Source organism: Lepus europaeus, chromosome 1 (assembly GCF_033115175.1).
Source record: "Lepus europaeus isolate LE1 chromosome 1, mLepTim1.pri, whole genome shotgun sequence".
Taxonomy (NCBI): Eukaryota; Metazoa; Chordata; class Mammalia; order Lagomorpha; family Leporidae; genus Lepus; species Lepus europaeus.
Genome location: NC_084827.1, coordinates 153,893,017 through 153,911,962, shown reverse-complemented (window position 1 = coordinate 153,911,962; position 18,946 = coordinate 153,893,017). Strand labels below are relative to the sequence as shown.

At 38.7% G+C, this 18,946-nt stretch overlaps 1 protein-coding gene across 4 annotated transcripts; it reads right to left on the bottom strand.

Moving 5' to 3' along the window:
• Positions 1-199: 199 nt before the first annotated feature.
• Positions 200-18,331, bottom strand: RPE (ribulose-5-phosphate-3-epimerase). Of its 4 annotated transcripts, XM_062190976.1 has the most exons (7): positions 18,143-18,331; positions 17,434-17,468; positions 11,691-11,770; positions 4,505-4,644; positions 3,984-4,118; positions 3,301-3,387; positions 200-1,679 (listed from the first exon to the last, which is right to left on the bottom strand). In XM_062190976.1, the coding sequence occupies exons 1-7, from the start codon at positions 18,251-18,253 to the stop codon at positions 1,557-1,559; spliced, it is 711 nt and encodes a 236-aa protein (XP_062046960.1). In that variant the 5' UTR covers positions 18,254-18,331; the 3' UTR covers positions 200-1,556. The 4 variants fall into 4 exon arrangements, with proteins under 4 accessions (XP_062046960.1, XP_062046930.1, XP_062046940.1 ...); XM_062190946.1 differs by lacking the exon at positions 17,434-17,468 and having other exon boundaries at positions 18,132-18,329; XM_062190956.1 differs by lacking the exon at positions 17,434-17,468 and having other exon boundaries at positions 18,143-18,204.
• Between the last annotated feature and the right edge of the window lie 615 nt (positions 18,332-18,946).

Below are 18,946 nucleotides of genomic sequence, written 5' to 3'. Positions count from 1 at the left end.
AAAACCCAAGCAACCACTGTTCTATTCATGTTGATAGTCCTACTTTTTCAAATCATCTTTCTCAAAACTCATACTGGCCTCAAGAAGATTGATGCTGATCCTGTTATTTCTTACCATATTTATTACACAGCAAAAGGATTTAGAAGAACGAAATAGTTGAAACATATCTGTAGTGTCTGTGTAACACAATTATATTTAGTTTACGGATTAATTCTGTACCATGTCATCTCTTTGCCTACCTGAACTTTCTTGTATTAAACATATATCATTGGGGGTAAAGATTCATAGTTCCAGAATATTCTCAGCCATCTGGTTCTGTTATACAACAACAATATTAGATTGGAAATAAGACAATGTTAAGTAAAAGAAGCTTCTTTTGCCTAACCTACCTCCCAAGGATTTCACTGTAAAGATTAACTACTAGAAATCCTGTCTTAACATATCCTTTCTATGGTATCAGTCTATTGCTAAACTTTACTTTCTGCTGGAGATAAAAACATGTGCTGCCTCTTATAGGTGTAATTTATATACATTTAATGTGATTATTTTGGAAGTATTTTATAACCAATGAAACAAGCTTACATAATGCTGGCCACTGTTTATTGAGCTTCCTCAAATTTTCCGAAAACAGTAGTAGAAGCTTTATATACATTACTTGTTTTAATGGTCACCAAAACCCTGCATGTTGTTGTAATTACATACAACAAATAAATGAGTTAATAGAAGACCAAGAAAGGACGGGTGACTGGCAAAGGACAAATAGCCAGAAAAGGGCAGTGGCAGGATTCAACCAATATTATTTCCAAATAGAAGCTTTACTTTTTCTTTCTACTCAGAGCTAACACAACAGCATTATTTAAATGTCCTTAAGAATAGTGGGTGAAATTAAGAAAAACGGTGATGGGAATTACTGAATAACTGCTCTGACAAAGAATTAACACCTTGATAAAAATCTATACTTATATTTTAGAACTCCTAGGCTTTCACATATGGTTTAGATAGCTTTCATGAATCAAGTATGAGGTGAAAAGTGCAGAATAAATGTTTAAGATGCAAGAAAATGGTATGCCATCCCACCCAAGCTTATATTTTTAAGTTCCATTGTACTCATTTTGTCAAACATATAAACAAATCACAAATGACATGAAATGCCAAAGACATAAACATTTCTTTTGCTTTTGGAAAATAGCTGAGAAAAAGCAGAAAATTTTTAGAAATAAATTTTTTTTCAAAGTAGCTAACTAAATGCTTTCTTAGGGATTAAGATACATTTCTGTTTGTAATCTTAATAGTTTTACTTTATAAAAGTCAGTCAAGCATCCCAGTAAAAACAGAGTATTCTATCACACTTAATTTTTAAATTGCATCTCTAAAATTGTAGTTATACATACCAATTCCTAACCTCCTAGAACACTGCACAATAGGTTTTAATCATGGGAATGAATAATTACTCAGCAAAGCAGCACTGCCTCAATTGTGATATGATTTGGAAATCAATATTCCTATTTTCCAAGTAAAAAGATTCCATAAGCAGGAACTTTGGGATCTTTGTGGCTTCATCGATCAAGAGAACGTTTCTGAGCAGCTTCTGAACAAACATTCCTTAACAGGTTGATCACAGATCTGGGGTCTTCACTCTTCATAATGGCACTGCCAGACACAATCATGTTAGCTCCTGCCTGGAAGAAGCAAACACCTAGGTTATGCCTTAAAGATGCAAAGTCCCTAAAAGAGAATTATTGGACACGAGTTTATACCCTTGCCTTTGTCAACACTTTGTATGAAACCACTTTGAGATTTAGTATATAGTTGAATGAGGTAAGAAGTTAAAATGTTCACAAATGATGTAAAATTAATTTTAGATGCACCTAAGCGATCATAGAACTTTCTGAATCCTCAATTGCAACAAGCGTTTTTCTAATATGAGGAACTTTTTTACATATTCATGGAAAATGGTATTAATGATAAAGTTAATGGTAGGTTTATTTTGTTGCAAAACATTTTTGAGATTCACGCACATGAGGGGTCTACAAAGCAGTGATGGAGATTAAATACTATGGAAAAAACTACATATGAATTCTAAAATTATTTTGAACCAAATAAGCATCTTTAATTCCATTCTTCCCCATAAGCTTTCTGAAATACCCTCATATACTAATGTCCCCACAGATACTAAAAGAACAGTCTTTTAATCTTCTAAAAGATAACCTTAGAGTATTATTATTAAAATATGAAACTACCCATAAAGTATGTCCATGTAAAATTCAAATAATTTATTTTGTATCAAAAAGAATGGCACATGACTTCATGCTTCAGTGCATTTCACTGAAATGCTCAGCTTCCCAGGATTTGACTTTAGGAATAAAACCCAATCTATTGAGTGATTCACTGATAGAAGAAAGGAGCAGATGGGGGAAACCACAAGCTGCGGAAAATACCTCCAATGAAACTTTGTTACTCATTGCATCTCCAGCAACAGTCAATACAAAAGTAAATTTTACAGGATTACCACTTAACTTCTCTTCAATTAATTGGCAAAGCACAATTCAGTAAAAAGCAATTCCAAAGGGGTCAAACGATGCATGCTCACTAATCATCTGGCCAACTCCTCTTTCCTAAGTGTCTCTCACTGCTAAGCTTTTAATAGGTATGTACCAAGCAGAAAGGTGTTGTCACTTACAGAACTTGGAAGTGCAGATATACTACACTGCTGAATAAAAGCAAGCCATTAAGTTTTAACTACCTGTGGTGCTACACGAAGGGCTAGCACCTCGTACAAATCTCAGGAGCCTGACTAAAGAAATAAATAACAGAAACTTATCACATGTCTACATAGAGGATCACTGGAGCATCCAAAGAGGCCACTGTCAGGTATCTGACCTTGATTTTCATCAAAAATGGTGCTAGTCGGTTTTTAAAATGGACAAAATAGATAACCAATAAACTTTTTATTCTTCCCCTTTGAGAAGATTTTTCCCTATTTTGGAAAAATCTTTCATCCCAAGGGCCTAGATATGAGCCTTCAAAGGACTGGCATTCAACATACTCTTTTTTTAAACAAAGAATTTTCTTCAGTTTCACTTAAACAACCAGGATTTACCATTTAACAATTTATGTGATTTTGGAATATTCACTTATTGCAATTTATCTTCCTACTTCTACATTTAGACAAAAAGTACTTTTCGATTAAAAATTATCAATTTAGGAAATGTAGGTGAAATCTCTTTGGCCTATAAGAAAATGCCTTGGAAATTATATTTGACAGGAAAGTGGTCTAGTGCCGGGGGGAAGCAGTCTCACCTCTGCACACTTATGAACAGTGTCAGGACCTACTCCACCATCGACCTCTATATCCAAAGAAGGGAACTGGGTCCTCAACCAGTGAACCTAGATATACACGAGGAAATAAGTGACTCCTAAAGTGGGTATGTGGGGGAAAAAAACAACCAAATAAACAAGAAAATCAAACAGCCAATGTTAGTCATTAAATCTCCAAATCTCTCACATTATGTATAGATCTCTCATATAATGTACAGACATTACTGGGGAACACTTGCCTTTTAATGAAACAAATTAAGTTCTACAAAGGCACGTTTTATTCTGTTTGGCAAATAGCATTCAATTTGTCATAACTTCACAAACTGTATTACATGGAAACAAGACAAACCTTTAACATTCAAGGAAAACACCCAAGAAACCTAAAGATTACAGAGATAACGGTTTCAGAAGAAACTGTGAGGATGAAGATGCAGTATTATTTCTGATTTCCAAAACCCGAGATCTGTGACACTGTTTATCATATATTACAATGATCTATAAGCATCTCTATGGCCTCACGTTCAGAATAGGCCATGTCTAAATATACAAGTCTTTTAATTTATGAAACTGAATATGTATTTATGCTTAAATATTCAAGCCTTTCATGCTTACTGAATAAGCACATTCAATAAAAGCCTCACCCCAGAATCCAATACTTCTTTTACCTTTGGCATCATATCTTCCATGAATTTCTGTCCTCCAAAACCAGGTTCCACTGTCATAACCAAGGCCATATCTATTTGATTAGCCCATGGTGCCAAATACTCTACTGTAGTTCCTGGCTTGATAGCAAGGCCAACCTGTAACAGAAACAAATTTGCTACATCATATTAGCAGTTATTTCTGTATTATATTATTTTGGCATTTCAATCCTCATAGAAATATTTTTGTAAACTAGCAAATGGAATAAAAAATTATTCATACCGTTACATTAACTTAAAAAAAAGTTAACTTGGTTAAAAGTTAACATGACTATCAAAAATAAATCCAAAAGACAGTAACTTTCAGGAAACAGTGGGATATATGTACATCCTATCTGACAAACAAGTCAGACTTAAAATCTGGCCTCACGGCTGAAGAAGAGCTGCTTAGGTCAGGTCTTCTTTACTTATCATTTCCTGTTTTCTACCAAATCTTCAAAACTCTGAGTGAATAGTTTGTTATTACGGGATTGTTGACTTCTTACCTTCATACCATTCTCCCGAATGTCTTTAATCAAAGCCCCTGGGTTCTCAGTAGCTTCAAGATGAAAGGTATACTGATTGGCTCCTGCTACAGCCATTGGCTTTACCCACTGTTCTGGCCTGGAGACCATCATATGCATGTCTACAAAGAAAAGACATATCTACTAAATATTACTGAGAGGAAAATACCTGGTTCATAATATTGAAACCAGACTGTAGTTTTTGCCATGTTTGGATATAAATTCTCCTGGCATGACAAAAATTAATTTCCCCTTTTCTTGGCAGGTTTCAGTTAAATACATCATTTTTTTTTTTAAGATTTATTTATTTATTTGAAAGTTAGAGTTACACAGAGAGAGAAAGAGAGGCAGAGAGAGAAGTCTGCCATCTGCTGATTCATTCCCCATTTGGCTCCAACGGCCAGAGCTGGGACGATCCGAAGCTAGAAGCCAGGGGCTTCTTCCGGGTCTCCATGCGGGTGCAGGGGCCAAAGGACTTGGGCCATCTTCTACTGCTTTCCCAGGCCATGGTAGAGAGCCAGTGCCCATGTGGGATGCTGGCACTGCAGGTGGCAGCTTTACCTGCTACACCACAGCATCAGCCCCCGGACAAGACTTTCTTTGGCCAGTAGAGGACCATGTCTCCATCTTTTTTTCCCCTAATTCCTCACAAATCAGGGGCTCATAGCAATGCTTGCTCACAAATGACATTTTGTACAACTCTATCCCTATTTTTCCTCACCTCTCCTTTCTCATGTCCAGAAAGCTAAGTGATATTATCTGTGTAGCCTTATTTCCTCTGAGTTAAATTAAGTGATTCTAGAACAAACATTATTGAGCAGTTACTGCCAACATTAACCCTTCTAGCTCTAGGGATAAAGCAAAAAAAAACAAACATGAAAATCTCTGCTATCACACAGATTACATTAGCAGAAACAAACAATAAACAAAATGTCAGTAAAATGCAAAGTAGGTTGGAAGTTACTAAGGCCAGTGTGGTTGGGTCCAGGGATGCCCCAGGTAGACATGAGGGTACAGGCACACAAAGAGATACAGCACAGGGTTCTGCAGATCAAGGGGAGTGTTATTCTTTTCTTTCTTAAAGATTTATTTATTAATTTGAAAAGTAGTGTTACAGAGACAGAAAGGAAGAGGCAAAGCAAAAGATATTCCATCCACTGGTTCACTCTCCAAATGGCTACAACAGCCAGGGTTGGGCTAGGCCTAAGCCAAGAGCCACGAGCTTCATCCAGGTCTCCCACATTAGTACAAGGGCCCACGTACTTGGGCCATTCTCCTTTGCTTTCCCAGGCATATTAGCACAGAGCTGGATCAGAAGCCAGGACTGGAGCCAGCTGAATGCTGGCACTGTGCCAGCCCCATGGAGTTTCATTCATAATGAGATGGGATAAACAACACTGGATTTTGGGAGAAGCTGACAGTATCTGACTGAGGAGGTTACTATGGAAATAACAGGCAACAACTGAGGACTTTGGATATGTTCTGAAGGTAGAGCCACAGAAGTTGCTGTGGATTACATGTAAAGAGGCAGAGGAAAGTCAGGATGGCGATAAGGCTTTTGACCAAAGCAACTAAAGAACCAAACTGTCATTAATGGAGAGGCAGATTATAGAAATAACAGATTTTGGGAGGAGAACACATCACTAGAAGCCTGATAATACTTCTAATTCTAAAGCTTGATTCATGTAAATTTGTAAGAGGAAATCAAGTATGGCCTTCTTAAAGATGTTGACATAGAGGCCGGCACCGTGGCACACAGATAAAACTGCCATCTGTGGTGCTAGCATTCCATATGGGCACCAGTTCAAGACCTGGCTGCTCCACTTCAAACCAGCTCCCTGCTAATGCACCTGGGAAAGCAGAGGAGGATGGCCTACGTGTTTGCTTCCCTGCACCCATGTGGGAGACTCAGAAGAAGCTCCTGGTTCCTCACTTCGGCCTGGCCCAGCCCTGGCCATTATAGCTATTTGGGGAGTGAACCAGCAGATGGAAGATCTTTCTGTCTCCCCTTCAATCTCTGTAATCCTACCTTTCAAATAAATAAATTAAAAAAAAAAAAAAAAGATCTTGACTTAAAACATTATAGTGACTCATAAGGAGGGGGCAGCTTAAAAGCACATAAAACCAAGAAATAGCCCTATGAAGAATGCAAACAGCACTGAATAGTTTTTTTGCTTGGCTAGAGAAGCACATTTCTGTCACAGCTAAGCTACATTTAAGAAAAAAGAAAATCAAAATTCTAGAATTCAGCTAAGATTTTAAAATGTAGTGAAGCTTTGGAAAAAATTTCAAGAAATCAGAATATCAAGTTTGACTAATGAAGCCAATTATCAAAGTTGCATCTCTAAAGTAACAAAAGTAACTAGAAAATATTAAACAGGTAAAACTTTCTTCATAGAAAATGTATTCAATATGGTTTTTTTTATTTCTTGTATTATAAACAAGGAAAATTCAGTCTGGCTTAAAATATGTAGTTTGTTTATTACTTAAGTTACTAGACTGCTAAGTCACCGTTAGTCAATCTCTAGGATGCAGAAGCCATTAAAGACCCTCACTGGAGAAACGCCACAATTTCACGGAGTCAACAGTTTGGCAAATCTGCCTACAGTAATTATAAGATCAAAGGTTCCAGAATGTTCTAATATTGGCTCCATTTCCATTCTTTAAACAACTCCTGAGTTTTAAGTTCTATACTGTTCTGAGTACCATGATAAATCTCTAACTATCTGCTACTCAGAAGCCATCTTGGTTAAGTTAAAAAAAAAAACCCTTATTTTATTTAATAGCCCTAAAGTGCTAAAGTAGCAGTGATGGCAATTCAGATAATGCCAAAGAGAAGCTACGAAGGGCCTCAAGTCTCATCTCACACCATCACAAGAAGGGTGAGTACAAAACAGTAAGGTGTTCTGAATGAAAGACCAGTCATATAATTTTATTACAGTCTGTAGTTATAATTGTTCCATTTTACTATTAGCTCTCATCATTAATCTCTACTGTGTTTAATTTATAAATTAAACTTTGTCACAGGTGTATAAGAAAAAATACTGTACAGATGGCTCCTAAGTTATGATGGTTCAACCTATAATTTTTTTCAACTTTATGATCACTAAAGTGATATGCATCCTGTAGACATTGTACTTTGTCTTTTCCTGGGCTAGCAATTTGCTGCACAATACTCTCTCACATTACCAGGCAGCATCAGATAGCCACAGTGACAATTCAGTCATGCAATCACAAGAGTAAACAACCAAAACTCAACATTATATTTTGTTGTCAATATTTTCTGGATACAGGCATTCAATAAATTATGTGAGATATTCAACACTTTATAAAATGTGTTTTGTGCTAGATAATCCTGCCCAGGCTATTCTAAGTGTTTTGAGCATGTCTAAGATAGGAATGAGCTATGATGTTTGACAGGTTAGGGATATTATTTGCATTTTTTACTTACTATATTCTCCACTTAAAATGGTTTATCAGAATGTAACTATACAATAAGTCAACAAGCATCAGTATTAGGAAGCTGTCAAGCTCACGGTGGTAAGATACAAGTTTTCCAAAATTCTAATTTTCCCTTGCAAGTTCTAACTACATAAAAGGCAATAAAAACTGACAAAGTGGGACAAGCATTGTAGTGCAATGAGTTAATCTCCTGCTTGGGACACCTGTATTCTACGTCAGATCACTGGTTTGAGTCCCAGCTACTCTGCTTCTGATCCAGCTTCCCAATGGCCCAACTCCTTGGGTTCCTGCCACACATGTGGGAGACCCAAATGGAGTTCCTGGCACCTTTCTTCAGCCTGATCTAGCCCTGGCTGTTGTACTCATCTGCAGAGAGAACCGGTAAATAAAAGATCTCTTTCTGTCATTCCCTCTCTGATACTCTACTTCTCAAATAAAATAAAGAAAGAAAAACAACAATTGGCAGGCTCATGTCATCAATTTTAAAAGAAAGCAGTAAAATGGTCAAGTCTGAAACACCATAGCCCATAGTTTATCTGTCACTTGTTCTTTCAAATAAGTATTCATTAAAAAAAGCAGCTAGTTCAGATCTTTACTCTGATCACAAGTGGTTTTCCTTGAGAAAACCATAACTCTATGTGTAGCAAATGTGCTTTAAACGTACATTTTATTTTATCTCACAAAATACTAAAAAATGGGACCAGCATTGTGGCGCAGCAGGTTAAGCTGCCACCTGACATGCTGGCATCCTATGTGGGTGCCAGTTCAAGACCTGGCTGCTCCAATTCTGATCCAGCTCTCTGCTAATGCACCCGGGAAAGCAGAAGATGGCCCAAGTGCTTGGACCCCTACCAATGTGGGAGACCTGAAAGCTCTGGGATCTTGGCTTTGGTCTGGCCCAGCCCTAGCCATTGTGGCTATTTGGGGAGTGAACCAGCGGATGGAATATCTCTATGTCTCTGTCTCTCCCTCTCTCTGCCTTTCAAATAAATAAAAAGATATGTACTCAATTACTAAGATTTATTAAAATTAATAATCTGGACTGCTTAGCCAAGGAGTCTTACTGAAAATACATGGTAAAGAAGAATATAATGGCAACTGATATATTCAATACTACTGTACTGATTTGGGTTAAGGTACCAGCAAATGACCTCACCATTGCTCTTATACTGTAAGTTAAAAAAAAAAAAAACAAATAATATCATAATATTACAAAATGTTTGGATCTCATGGATATTCTGTGTTTCAAGGATTTCCACAGGTACTTACACCATACTTGAGACCACTGATTTAGAAAATAACTTTCTCCTATGACTTTTTTTTTAGATGGCTATTTCTATCCGATACTAAGATTGAGCAGTTCTTTACTAGTTACATATATACAACTTGTGACCTAATTCCTAAAGTATATTACATTCATCCATCAATTATAAAACAAGCAAGATCTAAGAACTAACACAAAATAAATATAAAAAAAGGCATAGGCGCTGGCGCTGTGGCAGGTAGGTTCCATTATTGGTGCCAGTTTGAATTCTGGCTGCTCTACTTCTGATCCAGCTCCCTGCTGATGGCCTGGGAAAGCAGCTGAAGATGGCTCAAATGCTTGGGCCCATGCTGAAGACTTGGAGGAAGTTCCTGGCTCCTGGCTTTGGATGGTCCCAACTACGGCCTTTGAGACCATTTAGGGGAGTGAACCAGCAGATGGAAGGCCTCTCCCTCTGTCTTTCTCTCTCTCTGTAATTCTGCCTCTCAAATAAATAAATCTTTAAAAAAAAAAAAAAAAAGTCATAATATCCAAACATTACATACGGAGTTCATGTATCTTTTACTTTAAACCAAACTCTAGAAAAATTAATCAGCAAGTTTAACAGCAAACAAACTAAAAACAGGAAGAAAAAATAGACTGCATGTGGTGTTGATAGAAGGATTGGTAACAGGAAAGGCACATAGAGAAAACATAGACAGTGATGACAGGAGACCAAATCAGAGAAAACAGGAAAACCATGAAAAAAAAAAATTTCAGATACGAAAGCCAAAAGCAGAGGACTCTGTGACTACTTTTACACCAGAAGCCACACGATGCTATTTATTTCAACTACGTCTCATAGTCACTAGAATAAGTTAATTCACAGAAAAAGTCTAGTGGAAGCTGATTAAAGAGTTAAGAAACTTATTTTGGAAAATTCATTGTTTGAAATGTAGTTTTTAAAAAATAGTTTACAGAATGAGGATTATACTCCATTATTTGGAAATTTCAAAATGGTGAACATGTTGGCAGAACATGGTTTCTCTGTGCCACATGAATGTGGTAACAACATTCATTTTCAAACTCAATATGAATGGATTCTACAGAGACATTTTAATTCTACCCTCCATAACTTTGCAACGAAAGAAATGTTTCCTAACTGTGCTATATAGTAGCCACCAGCCACAAATGGCTATTGAGGACTTGCAATGTGGTTAATGGGGATGAAAAACACAATTTTTAATGTTATCAACTACAAATGGCTCATGTGTACTGTATTTAACAGTGTAGAATTCTTCATAAAATTGGTTCACAATCTGTTGCTAAAGCTAAGTTCTACTAAACTCCAAGAGTTACATAAAAACACTACTTATTAGGGACCAAAGCTGTAGTGTAGTGGGTAAAACTGCCACCTGCAGTGTTGGTATCCCATATGGGTGCCACTTCGAGTTCCGGCTGCTCCACTTCCCATCTAGCTCTTTGCCATGGCCTGGGAAAGCAGTGGAAGATGGCCCCAAGTCTTTGGGCACCTGTACCTACATAGGAGACTCGGAGGAAGCTCCTGGCTCCTGATCGGCCCAGCTCCAGCCATTGCAGCCATTTGGAGAGTGAACCAGCAGATGGAAGACCTCCCTCACCCTCCCTTCCTCCGTCCCTCCCTCCCCCCTCCCCTCTCTCTCTCTTTCTCTCTCTGCCTCTCTGTAACTCTGCATTTCAAATAAAAAAATAAATCTTTAAAAAAATACTAATCAAAATTTGTCAAATTTCTTTTGTACAAGAGACCTGGCAAATGAGACATTACAAACAGTATAAAAGAAAAAACAAAAAACCCTTGTAGATTGAATCTATTTTTCAGTTGAAGTTCCAAGTCATTGTGTGATCTTAACAATCACATCATCTTATGACACTGAGTAGAACACATTTAGGTCCTATATGTAAAAAGCTCCAATTTGCTAGGCCTTCTACACCATAAATCAAGCAACTGATTCATAAATTCAATTAACAATTACACTGAGAACCAACCATGTGTCTGTTTGGCTTTTAGAAAACAACAATAAACAAGTCAGATTCAATCCTTGCCCTTGTGGAGTTTGTAGTCTGATAAAACTAATCTCAGACTGAAGAATGTTCTACCAAGACAATCAACAAGGTAATAATGACACTTGAACAAAAGTTAATTCAGAATAGAATAATTAGAAAAGCTTCCCCAAGGAAATGACAAATGTCCTGAGGTCCAAAGATATGGCAGTCAGCCAAGTGAAGAGCTTTCCAGAGATTTACAAATGTCAAGGCTATGATGCAGAAGTTGACTTGCTACTGGAGTCAGGCCAATAAAGCCCCAGTACAGGGAGGGGAAGAAAAGAATGTAAGATGAACTTAAAAGTTAAGAATTCAACCATCATCTACTTTTCCTTCACTTGAGCAATACATCAAGCTTCAGAAGGCATAACACTCACTTACCAAAGAAAGGGTCCTGGCCTAGCTGCTTTCGGAGGCTTTCTACCACAGGGTGACCAAAGGTGATGTTGGGAACAAAATGCCTACAAGACAAACAAAATCTTACTCTGAAAATGTTTCCACTTTAGTTTCGGTACTTCTCTCCACATGAATTCTGACAGGGGTAGTAGAGGAAACTGTCTAGGATTGCAATATTTTTCAATTTAATAGTTAACACCATCAGTATTAAAAAACACTAAAAATATCTGAGTAGCATTGGTTTTACAAAGCAGTAACTCCTTAATATTTCAAAAAACCACAATGTCATACCTATATTTATAATACTTACTGTGTAATTTTTAACCCATGGCAGACAGAAATGGAAAGATGAAAAAAATCAAAAATTCCAAAGCTTTATGCCTTGCCCAAGTCACACACTCTGTATAAGTTCTGGATTCTGGTTTAGGTTTCAAGAACTATATTGTCACAGGAAGCCTGTGGCTACTTTTAATCTTTTCTATCAGAGAATACAAATAATAGTTTCTATTTAAACTTTAAAGATCAGTAAAGAAAATTGATGTTTATTAATAATATTCCCATTTAAAGAGCAAACGATAAATAACATCCTTAAATCATTCAGTTAATTTGTGGAGGGAACCAGGATTAAAATTAAATCTGCCTGATATCAGGTCCAAAGCACTTAACCTTTAACCTATCCTGTTAATCCTTTGCTGTATCATTAGCTCACTTAACAAAACCTCCCATATGCAAACACAATGCTGGCTGCTTCAGACTTTTGCATTTTATACAGATATATGCTAGTTCTTTACCCAGGGAGAGTTCACTGTCTCACTGGCAAGAGATGGCAGAGACAACACACAGGACCCTGCCTGCTACAGTCATTTGTGGGAAACCAATTCAGCTCCCTTCATATCCAGAAAGCTCATGTGACTAGTTCTCACCAATGGACTTGAGTTTAAATGACGTAAGTCATTGCAGAATCCTGAGGTTAAGTAGTACAGGTTGAGCATCTCTAAATCTGAACATCTGAAACCCAAAATGATCCAAAATCTGAAACTTCTGATGATGCTACAAGTGAAAAATTCCACATCTGACATCATGTGACAGCTCACGGTCAAAATGCAGGGACACTATCTCATCAAATATATGCAAATATTGCAACATTTAAAAAATTCTATACTTCTGGTCCCATGTATTTTAGGTAAGAGGCACTCAAAAACTGGTCTTTTCCACTCTCACTTTACTCTTTTGTAATAAAGCCCAAGAGGAATGACAGAGGATGTGCCCCTGAATTGCTGCATGGAACCACACTCACGCTGAACTGCTACATCATGAAAGGCAAATAAACGTTGTGGAAGTACTGAAATCTGGACTTTGAAAACAGTAACAAGCAGGCAATAGGAGAATACAGATAAAACAGGTAAAAAAAAAAAAAAAAAAAAGCAAGTATCACCGAGCATTTAAGAAAAGAACACAAGACTTAAAAACAACAGGATTTGGGAAGACAAGAAAAGAAAATAAGAGCAAGTCCAAGGAAGGAGGGAATGCTGCTGACCAGCTTGGCTAGTGTGAAAAAGGCAGGACATGAGGTGTGCCACATTAAGGGTGTCCAATATCAAGCTCAGCCGTTTTGACTTTACCCTGTTGTAAATATGAAGGTTTTAAAGCAAGCTGCAAATAATAAGATACAAATATAATGTACAAAGATGGCTGGGCAATAAACTACAAGAGGTAAAGTAAAAAGTGTTCACTGTAAGTGGCAAAGAATCATTTGAATGACAAGGATAAGCAAAACAGATATAATTTGTTAACTGATTAGATGGGGTGGTGCTAGATAAAAGAGAAAATAAACCATGGTTAAAGTCTTGGGTTTAGCTGACCAGCAGAATCAGTACACACACAGACAAACACATATGGAAGGCACAGTTCTAAATACTTTCCATATATTAAAACCTCACAGCACCTCTATGAGGTAAGTACTTTATTTTACAGATGAGAAAAAGAGACCCAGGGTAACACAACCAGTAAGCGCTGGAGGCAGGAGTTAACCTCAGGTAATAAGGCTGCGAAGTCCAAGTTCCCAACTACTATGCCCATGTGCCCCCACAATGACAACTAACAGGGCAAGATTCAGGAGGTATCCAAAAGGGACAGGGAAGATGGATGGATATACTTTTATTCACTAACATGTCGTTCACTTAAGGATGGACTTCCTAATACTTAGAAAGTATTCTATGATTTGCCTAGAACAATCACTGTCAGGATAATGGATAAAGGAAGCTTTTGTTTACTTAAAACTTCAGATTAAGGGCCAGATAAGCACATAAGGTAAGCCTACCCAGGGTGGGCATAATGGCATAGCTGGTAAAGCAGCTGCCTGCAACGCCTGGTTGGGGTCCAGCTATTCCACTTCTGATCCAGCTCCCTGCTAACAGCCTGAAAAAAGCAGGAGAAGATGGGTCCCTGACACCTACAAGGGAAACCAGGAGAAAGCTTCTGGATGGAAGACCTCGCTGTCTCTCCCTCTCTCCCTGTAACTGACTTTCAAATAAATAAATGATCTAAAAATAAATAAATAAATAAAAAGGCCTACCGAATATTTTACAACTCTAGTTAAAACACTCAGATTTCATATGCTTTTCTTTAATTTACTATGTGATGCTGGAAGTAGTTTTGTAGTATCTACCTCATCTTTCATGTATAATCAAAATAAAAATAATCACATCCCAAGAAAATAGAAAACTCAAATACACTTTTACTTTATTGAGGAACATAAATATAATGTATAAAACCACTGACTCCCAAATTACGTGTCTAATTTGTTCTACTGAAGATCAAAAGAACATCAATATTCTCATAAGAAACCAAAAGCTTACGGTTAAGCCATAACAAAAAGACTACTCACCCAAACATGAAGTCAGGGTATTCCAAATGTGCCTGACAACAGTAACCATGGGAACACTTGCTACAAGTGGATTTACAGATTCCACTTAGAGCTCACTGACTCCAGAGAACCTGAGGACCTGAATTTTTAACAAAGGCCTCAAGGAAAACACTTTAAAGAAATTTCATCAAAATGTCTGCTTCATCATTATCCTTGGTCTTTTTTTCCTTGAAAATACTTTTAAAGAAAAGCTTGCAAGAAGTAAAATGCAACAAAAATGTATCCCACTTTACTAGCGTTAAGTTTTTGCAATACAGGTATAAAATTATTTTATCTCCTAATGTTCCATCACTATCACTCAGCTTTACTTATAATTATAATGCAATCTATTTCAGACAGATGGAACAAGGAAAGATGTCAACAGAATTAAGGTTGGTATAAAATGCACCAAGACTATAACCAGAAAACACCTTCCTGTGAATCAGGAATCACAAATTCACAAGCCATTGGGAGCTGGCAGATAACACCTCACTGACCAAAGGTGGCTGCCCAATTCAGCCCCAGTCCATTGAGGTTCTATGAAACTGTGGGCCCAGGTCAACAAATCTTTGATTTTTTTTTTTTCCAAGTGAGGTATCTAGTATAAAGCAAAATCTCTTCAGTCTTAAATCCCAGTGATTAGTTTAGAAACTAATAGTTCTGATCCAGGCTCACAAGCAACACATTCTAGGCACTGTCTCTCTCCAGAAGAATCAACTTGTCCTTTATTCCATATTCAATCATACTAGTACCGCACCTTCATGTTCCTGAATCTAGTTTCTGATAAACGAAAAAATTCAGTTTTAATCAGGATAGAGACTGGGAGCTTGGGCAGGGAAGAAAATCAGAAAACAGTAAACATGTTTAAATGTTATGTTGGATGAGATTCATAAAAGAGCTCAGGAAAAAGAGAGGCAGTACCAGTCACTGTGACTGGCCACCTTTGGAAAGGGAGTCCAGGGCCCACCTTCCATCTTGAGGGGATTTCTCAAGATACCTTCAGGTGCACTGGCAACGGCTCACCCAGGCTTTGCCTCCTCTGCTAGAACATTAGGAAAAGGGTTGGACTGCCCTATACCAGTTTCCTCCTTGCAAAAAAGGGGAATAAAACCAGCTTTTACCTTAAAAAGTTGTGAATATTAAAAGGTAAAGTTGTTTTTTTCTTTCAAAAAAACTATAGGCTGATTTAGTTTTTTCCAAAGTGTTTCCTGAAAAAGGGAAAGAGTCAATAAAAAAAAATACTTTTTGGGGCCAGCGCTGCGGTGAAGCAGGTAAAGCTGCTGTCTGCAGTGCCGGCATCCTATATGGGTGCTAGTTCGAGTCCCAGCTGCTCCACTTCTGATCCAGCTCTATGCTATGGCCTGAGAAAGCAGTAGAAGACAGCTCAAGTGCTTGGGCCCTGCACCTGCGTGGGAGACCCGGAAAAAACTCTTGGCTCCTGGCTTCAGATCAGCTCAGCTCCAGCTGTTGCAGCCATTTGAGGAGTGAACCAGTGGAAGGAGGACTTCTCTCTCTCTGCCTTGCCTGTCTGTAACTCTGCATTCCAAATAAATAAATCATTTTAAAAATATTTTTCTTAATAGAGTCGGGATCTGCTATGGGGCAGGAAGGAGTGAAAGTGATTCCTCAGAGACCTGTCCCATGATGATTCAGCCATTCATGTAACCAGGCTTCTCAAGGCATTTTACCTGCAGAGAATACAGAGGTAAGCAACAGGCAGAACCTGCCTTCAGGATGCTTACAATATAGCAGGAGAGACTTGAAATAAATAACAAAAACAAGAGAATAAATTATTAGTTGCTCTCTGACAGACAATGTCTTGAGAGAGGACACAAGCTGTCACACTGCTTTCCAACCCTGGCTCCAGCATTTCCTAATCATGGGACTTAACCTCTCTACCTGATTCCTCATGATCAAATGCTGGTAGTAATAAAAGCATCAACCTTATAAGACTGTGCAAGTTAACTCAGAAAAAGCACTAAAACAAAAACAGTCAATCATAAATACTGTTACTATTGTTATCATTAATATTCTTTAATAGTGAACTGAACAAGTATTTGCTCCATCTATTCACCTACTCATACATGACTTACTTAAAATCAAACTGCTATCTTTATGAGAGGGACTCCCACATACACCTGTAGCCAGTTCTATCCTGAGACCACAAGTTATTCTATCAGGCATAAAAATGCAGTTACCTGTGTCTGATATATCCATTCTATTCAGCATATTATTTTGACAATTTAGGATTTTTAAGCACAAGTGTGCAAAATAAAGTACATAAGTGGACAGCAAACTAAAATCATGCTTTTGTGAGGGATAATATTAACTAACCTTACACATTTAGCTTATAATTTATACTAGTCCAGTTTCAAGGTTTTGCCCCCGACAGTTGAACAGATTCATAAGCTAACTGCGTAGAATGCAAAGGAGAAACAATACATTAAAACATAAAATAAAGGAAAATTAACTCTATTTATAGAGAATTAACAGTGACACTAAAAAGAAATAGAACTGGTCATCCTTTATAACACTAATTTGCAAATCTGAATGAGGGAACAAGTAAGTTTCCGCTATTTGAAATAAAATTATTTTTCTATCCCAACCCAAGGTAATGGCGTTTGTACTATCACAGCCAGTTACCAATGGTGCTTAGAGAACTACGTGGCAGATCCAAGTTGCAAAGTCTGTCACGACTCTGGATAATTTTGATGGAGTCTGTTTTCACTAGTTTTGTTTCCTCACTCTATAACCAACTTAAGAAACTACTACCCTGATTCCAAATAATATTATGTGCTATTAACTACAGTGCTTAAAAATTACTTACAAAAAACTGACCTCCCTGAAGAGCAGGGTGCCTGAAGAGAAAATAGACAGGAAAATCAGAATTTAAATAATAACAAAACAACTAACAATTACAGAGAATTGATTAAATGCCAGGCACTGTAAACGTGTAGTCGCTCATCTTCCAAAGATGACAAATGGGAGGTTCTATTAGTAAATAACCATTTTTCAAATAACGAGACGGAAGCTCGAAGAGTTGGTTAAGCGGCTCGTCCAAGGCAATCCAGCAAGTGGCGGAACTTGGCAAGTCAGCGCAGTGCCGACCTCATAGTCGTTACTCAAGTCTGACTCCTCAGCCTTGCCACTAACTAGCCATACTCGTGTGGGCTTGGGCAAGTCATGCCTATCCCCTTGGGCCTCAGTTTCTCTAACTGAAAACGGAAAGAAATGTTCTGGAGACTCAAAGGTCGCTTCCGAGTCCTAAATGCTAGAAGACCACACGTTACGTCGGGGGAGGGGAGGAGCTGAGGTTTGGTTCGCCGCCGCAACCCACGAGGCTGGGTCAGGTCCGCTCCAGCCAGGGCCCGCAGAGCCCCTACCCCGGTTCCCTCCTTAGCACCGCGTTCACAGTGAGGCTCTCTGTGGTGCGGGGACGCCGTGCATCCAACAGGCACTCAATATAGGTGCGCCGATCCCGCCCCCGCGCGGCCAGCCCGACCCGAGCCCCCAGGAGTTACCCGTCCATTACATCCAGGTGCAGGTAATCGGCCCCAGAGTCTAGCATCCGGAGGCACTCGGCCCCTAAGTTGGCCAGGTCACTGTTGAGGATGGACGGGCCAATCTTGCAGCCCGACGCCATGGTGCTGAATCCCAAGTGCAAGTTACCGCACGAGTCGCCCGGCAAGACGAAGGCGTCGCCCCGATTGGCGGGCGGCTTTAGCCCCGCCCTTTCCCCCGTACAGTCTTCCGGGTTCTGCCGGAAGCAGAGGCCCGCAGTGAGGAAGTCCCGCCCCCACCTCGACAGGGGAACCGCGGGCCGGACGGCTTGGGGGCGGGCCTGGCTAAGGAGACGCCTTCCTTCGCTCTTCCTCTAACTTTTCACTCTTCAATTTTTTTCCAGGTATTCCAGCCCTCGCTCTAACCAAACTGCATGGAGGGCTTCTTTCTCCTTATTTCCCCTAAAGGTCCCTCTCCTGGGCCGTGGTTGTCACCGCACTTTTTGCTTCCCCATTATTTGTTTGGTTCTTTCCAGCTTTAAGAAACAAAAATGTTCGCCTCCTTTTACTTCCCTCTCATAGAACAAAGCTGGAGGAATCCTGGCTCTGCCAAATACAGGCTTGCTGCCCAGGCAAGTCACTTCTCCGTGCCTCCGTTTTCTCATTTGTAAAGACCGTGTCCAGCGTTTAGGATTGTTGTGAGAATTAAATTAGCAAATCCAGATAATGCCTCCAGCGCTAGGCCTGGTGCTGGGTACAAGATGGCGGTGGGTATTTTTATTGCCCTCCTATTCTGCTTCTGGTCCCTCTTCTTTTTTTAAGCCTTTATTTGTTTG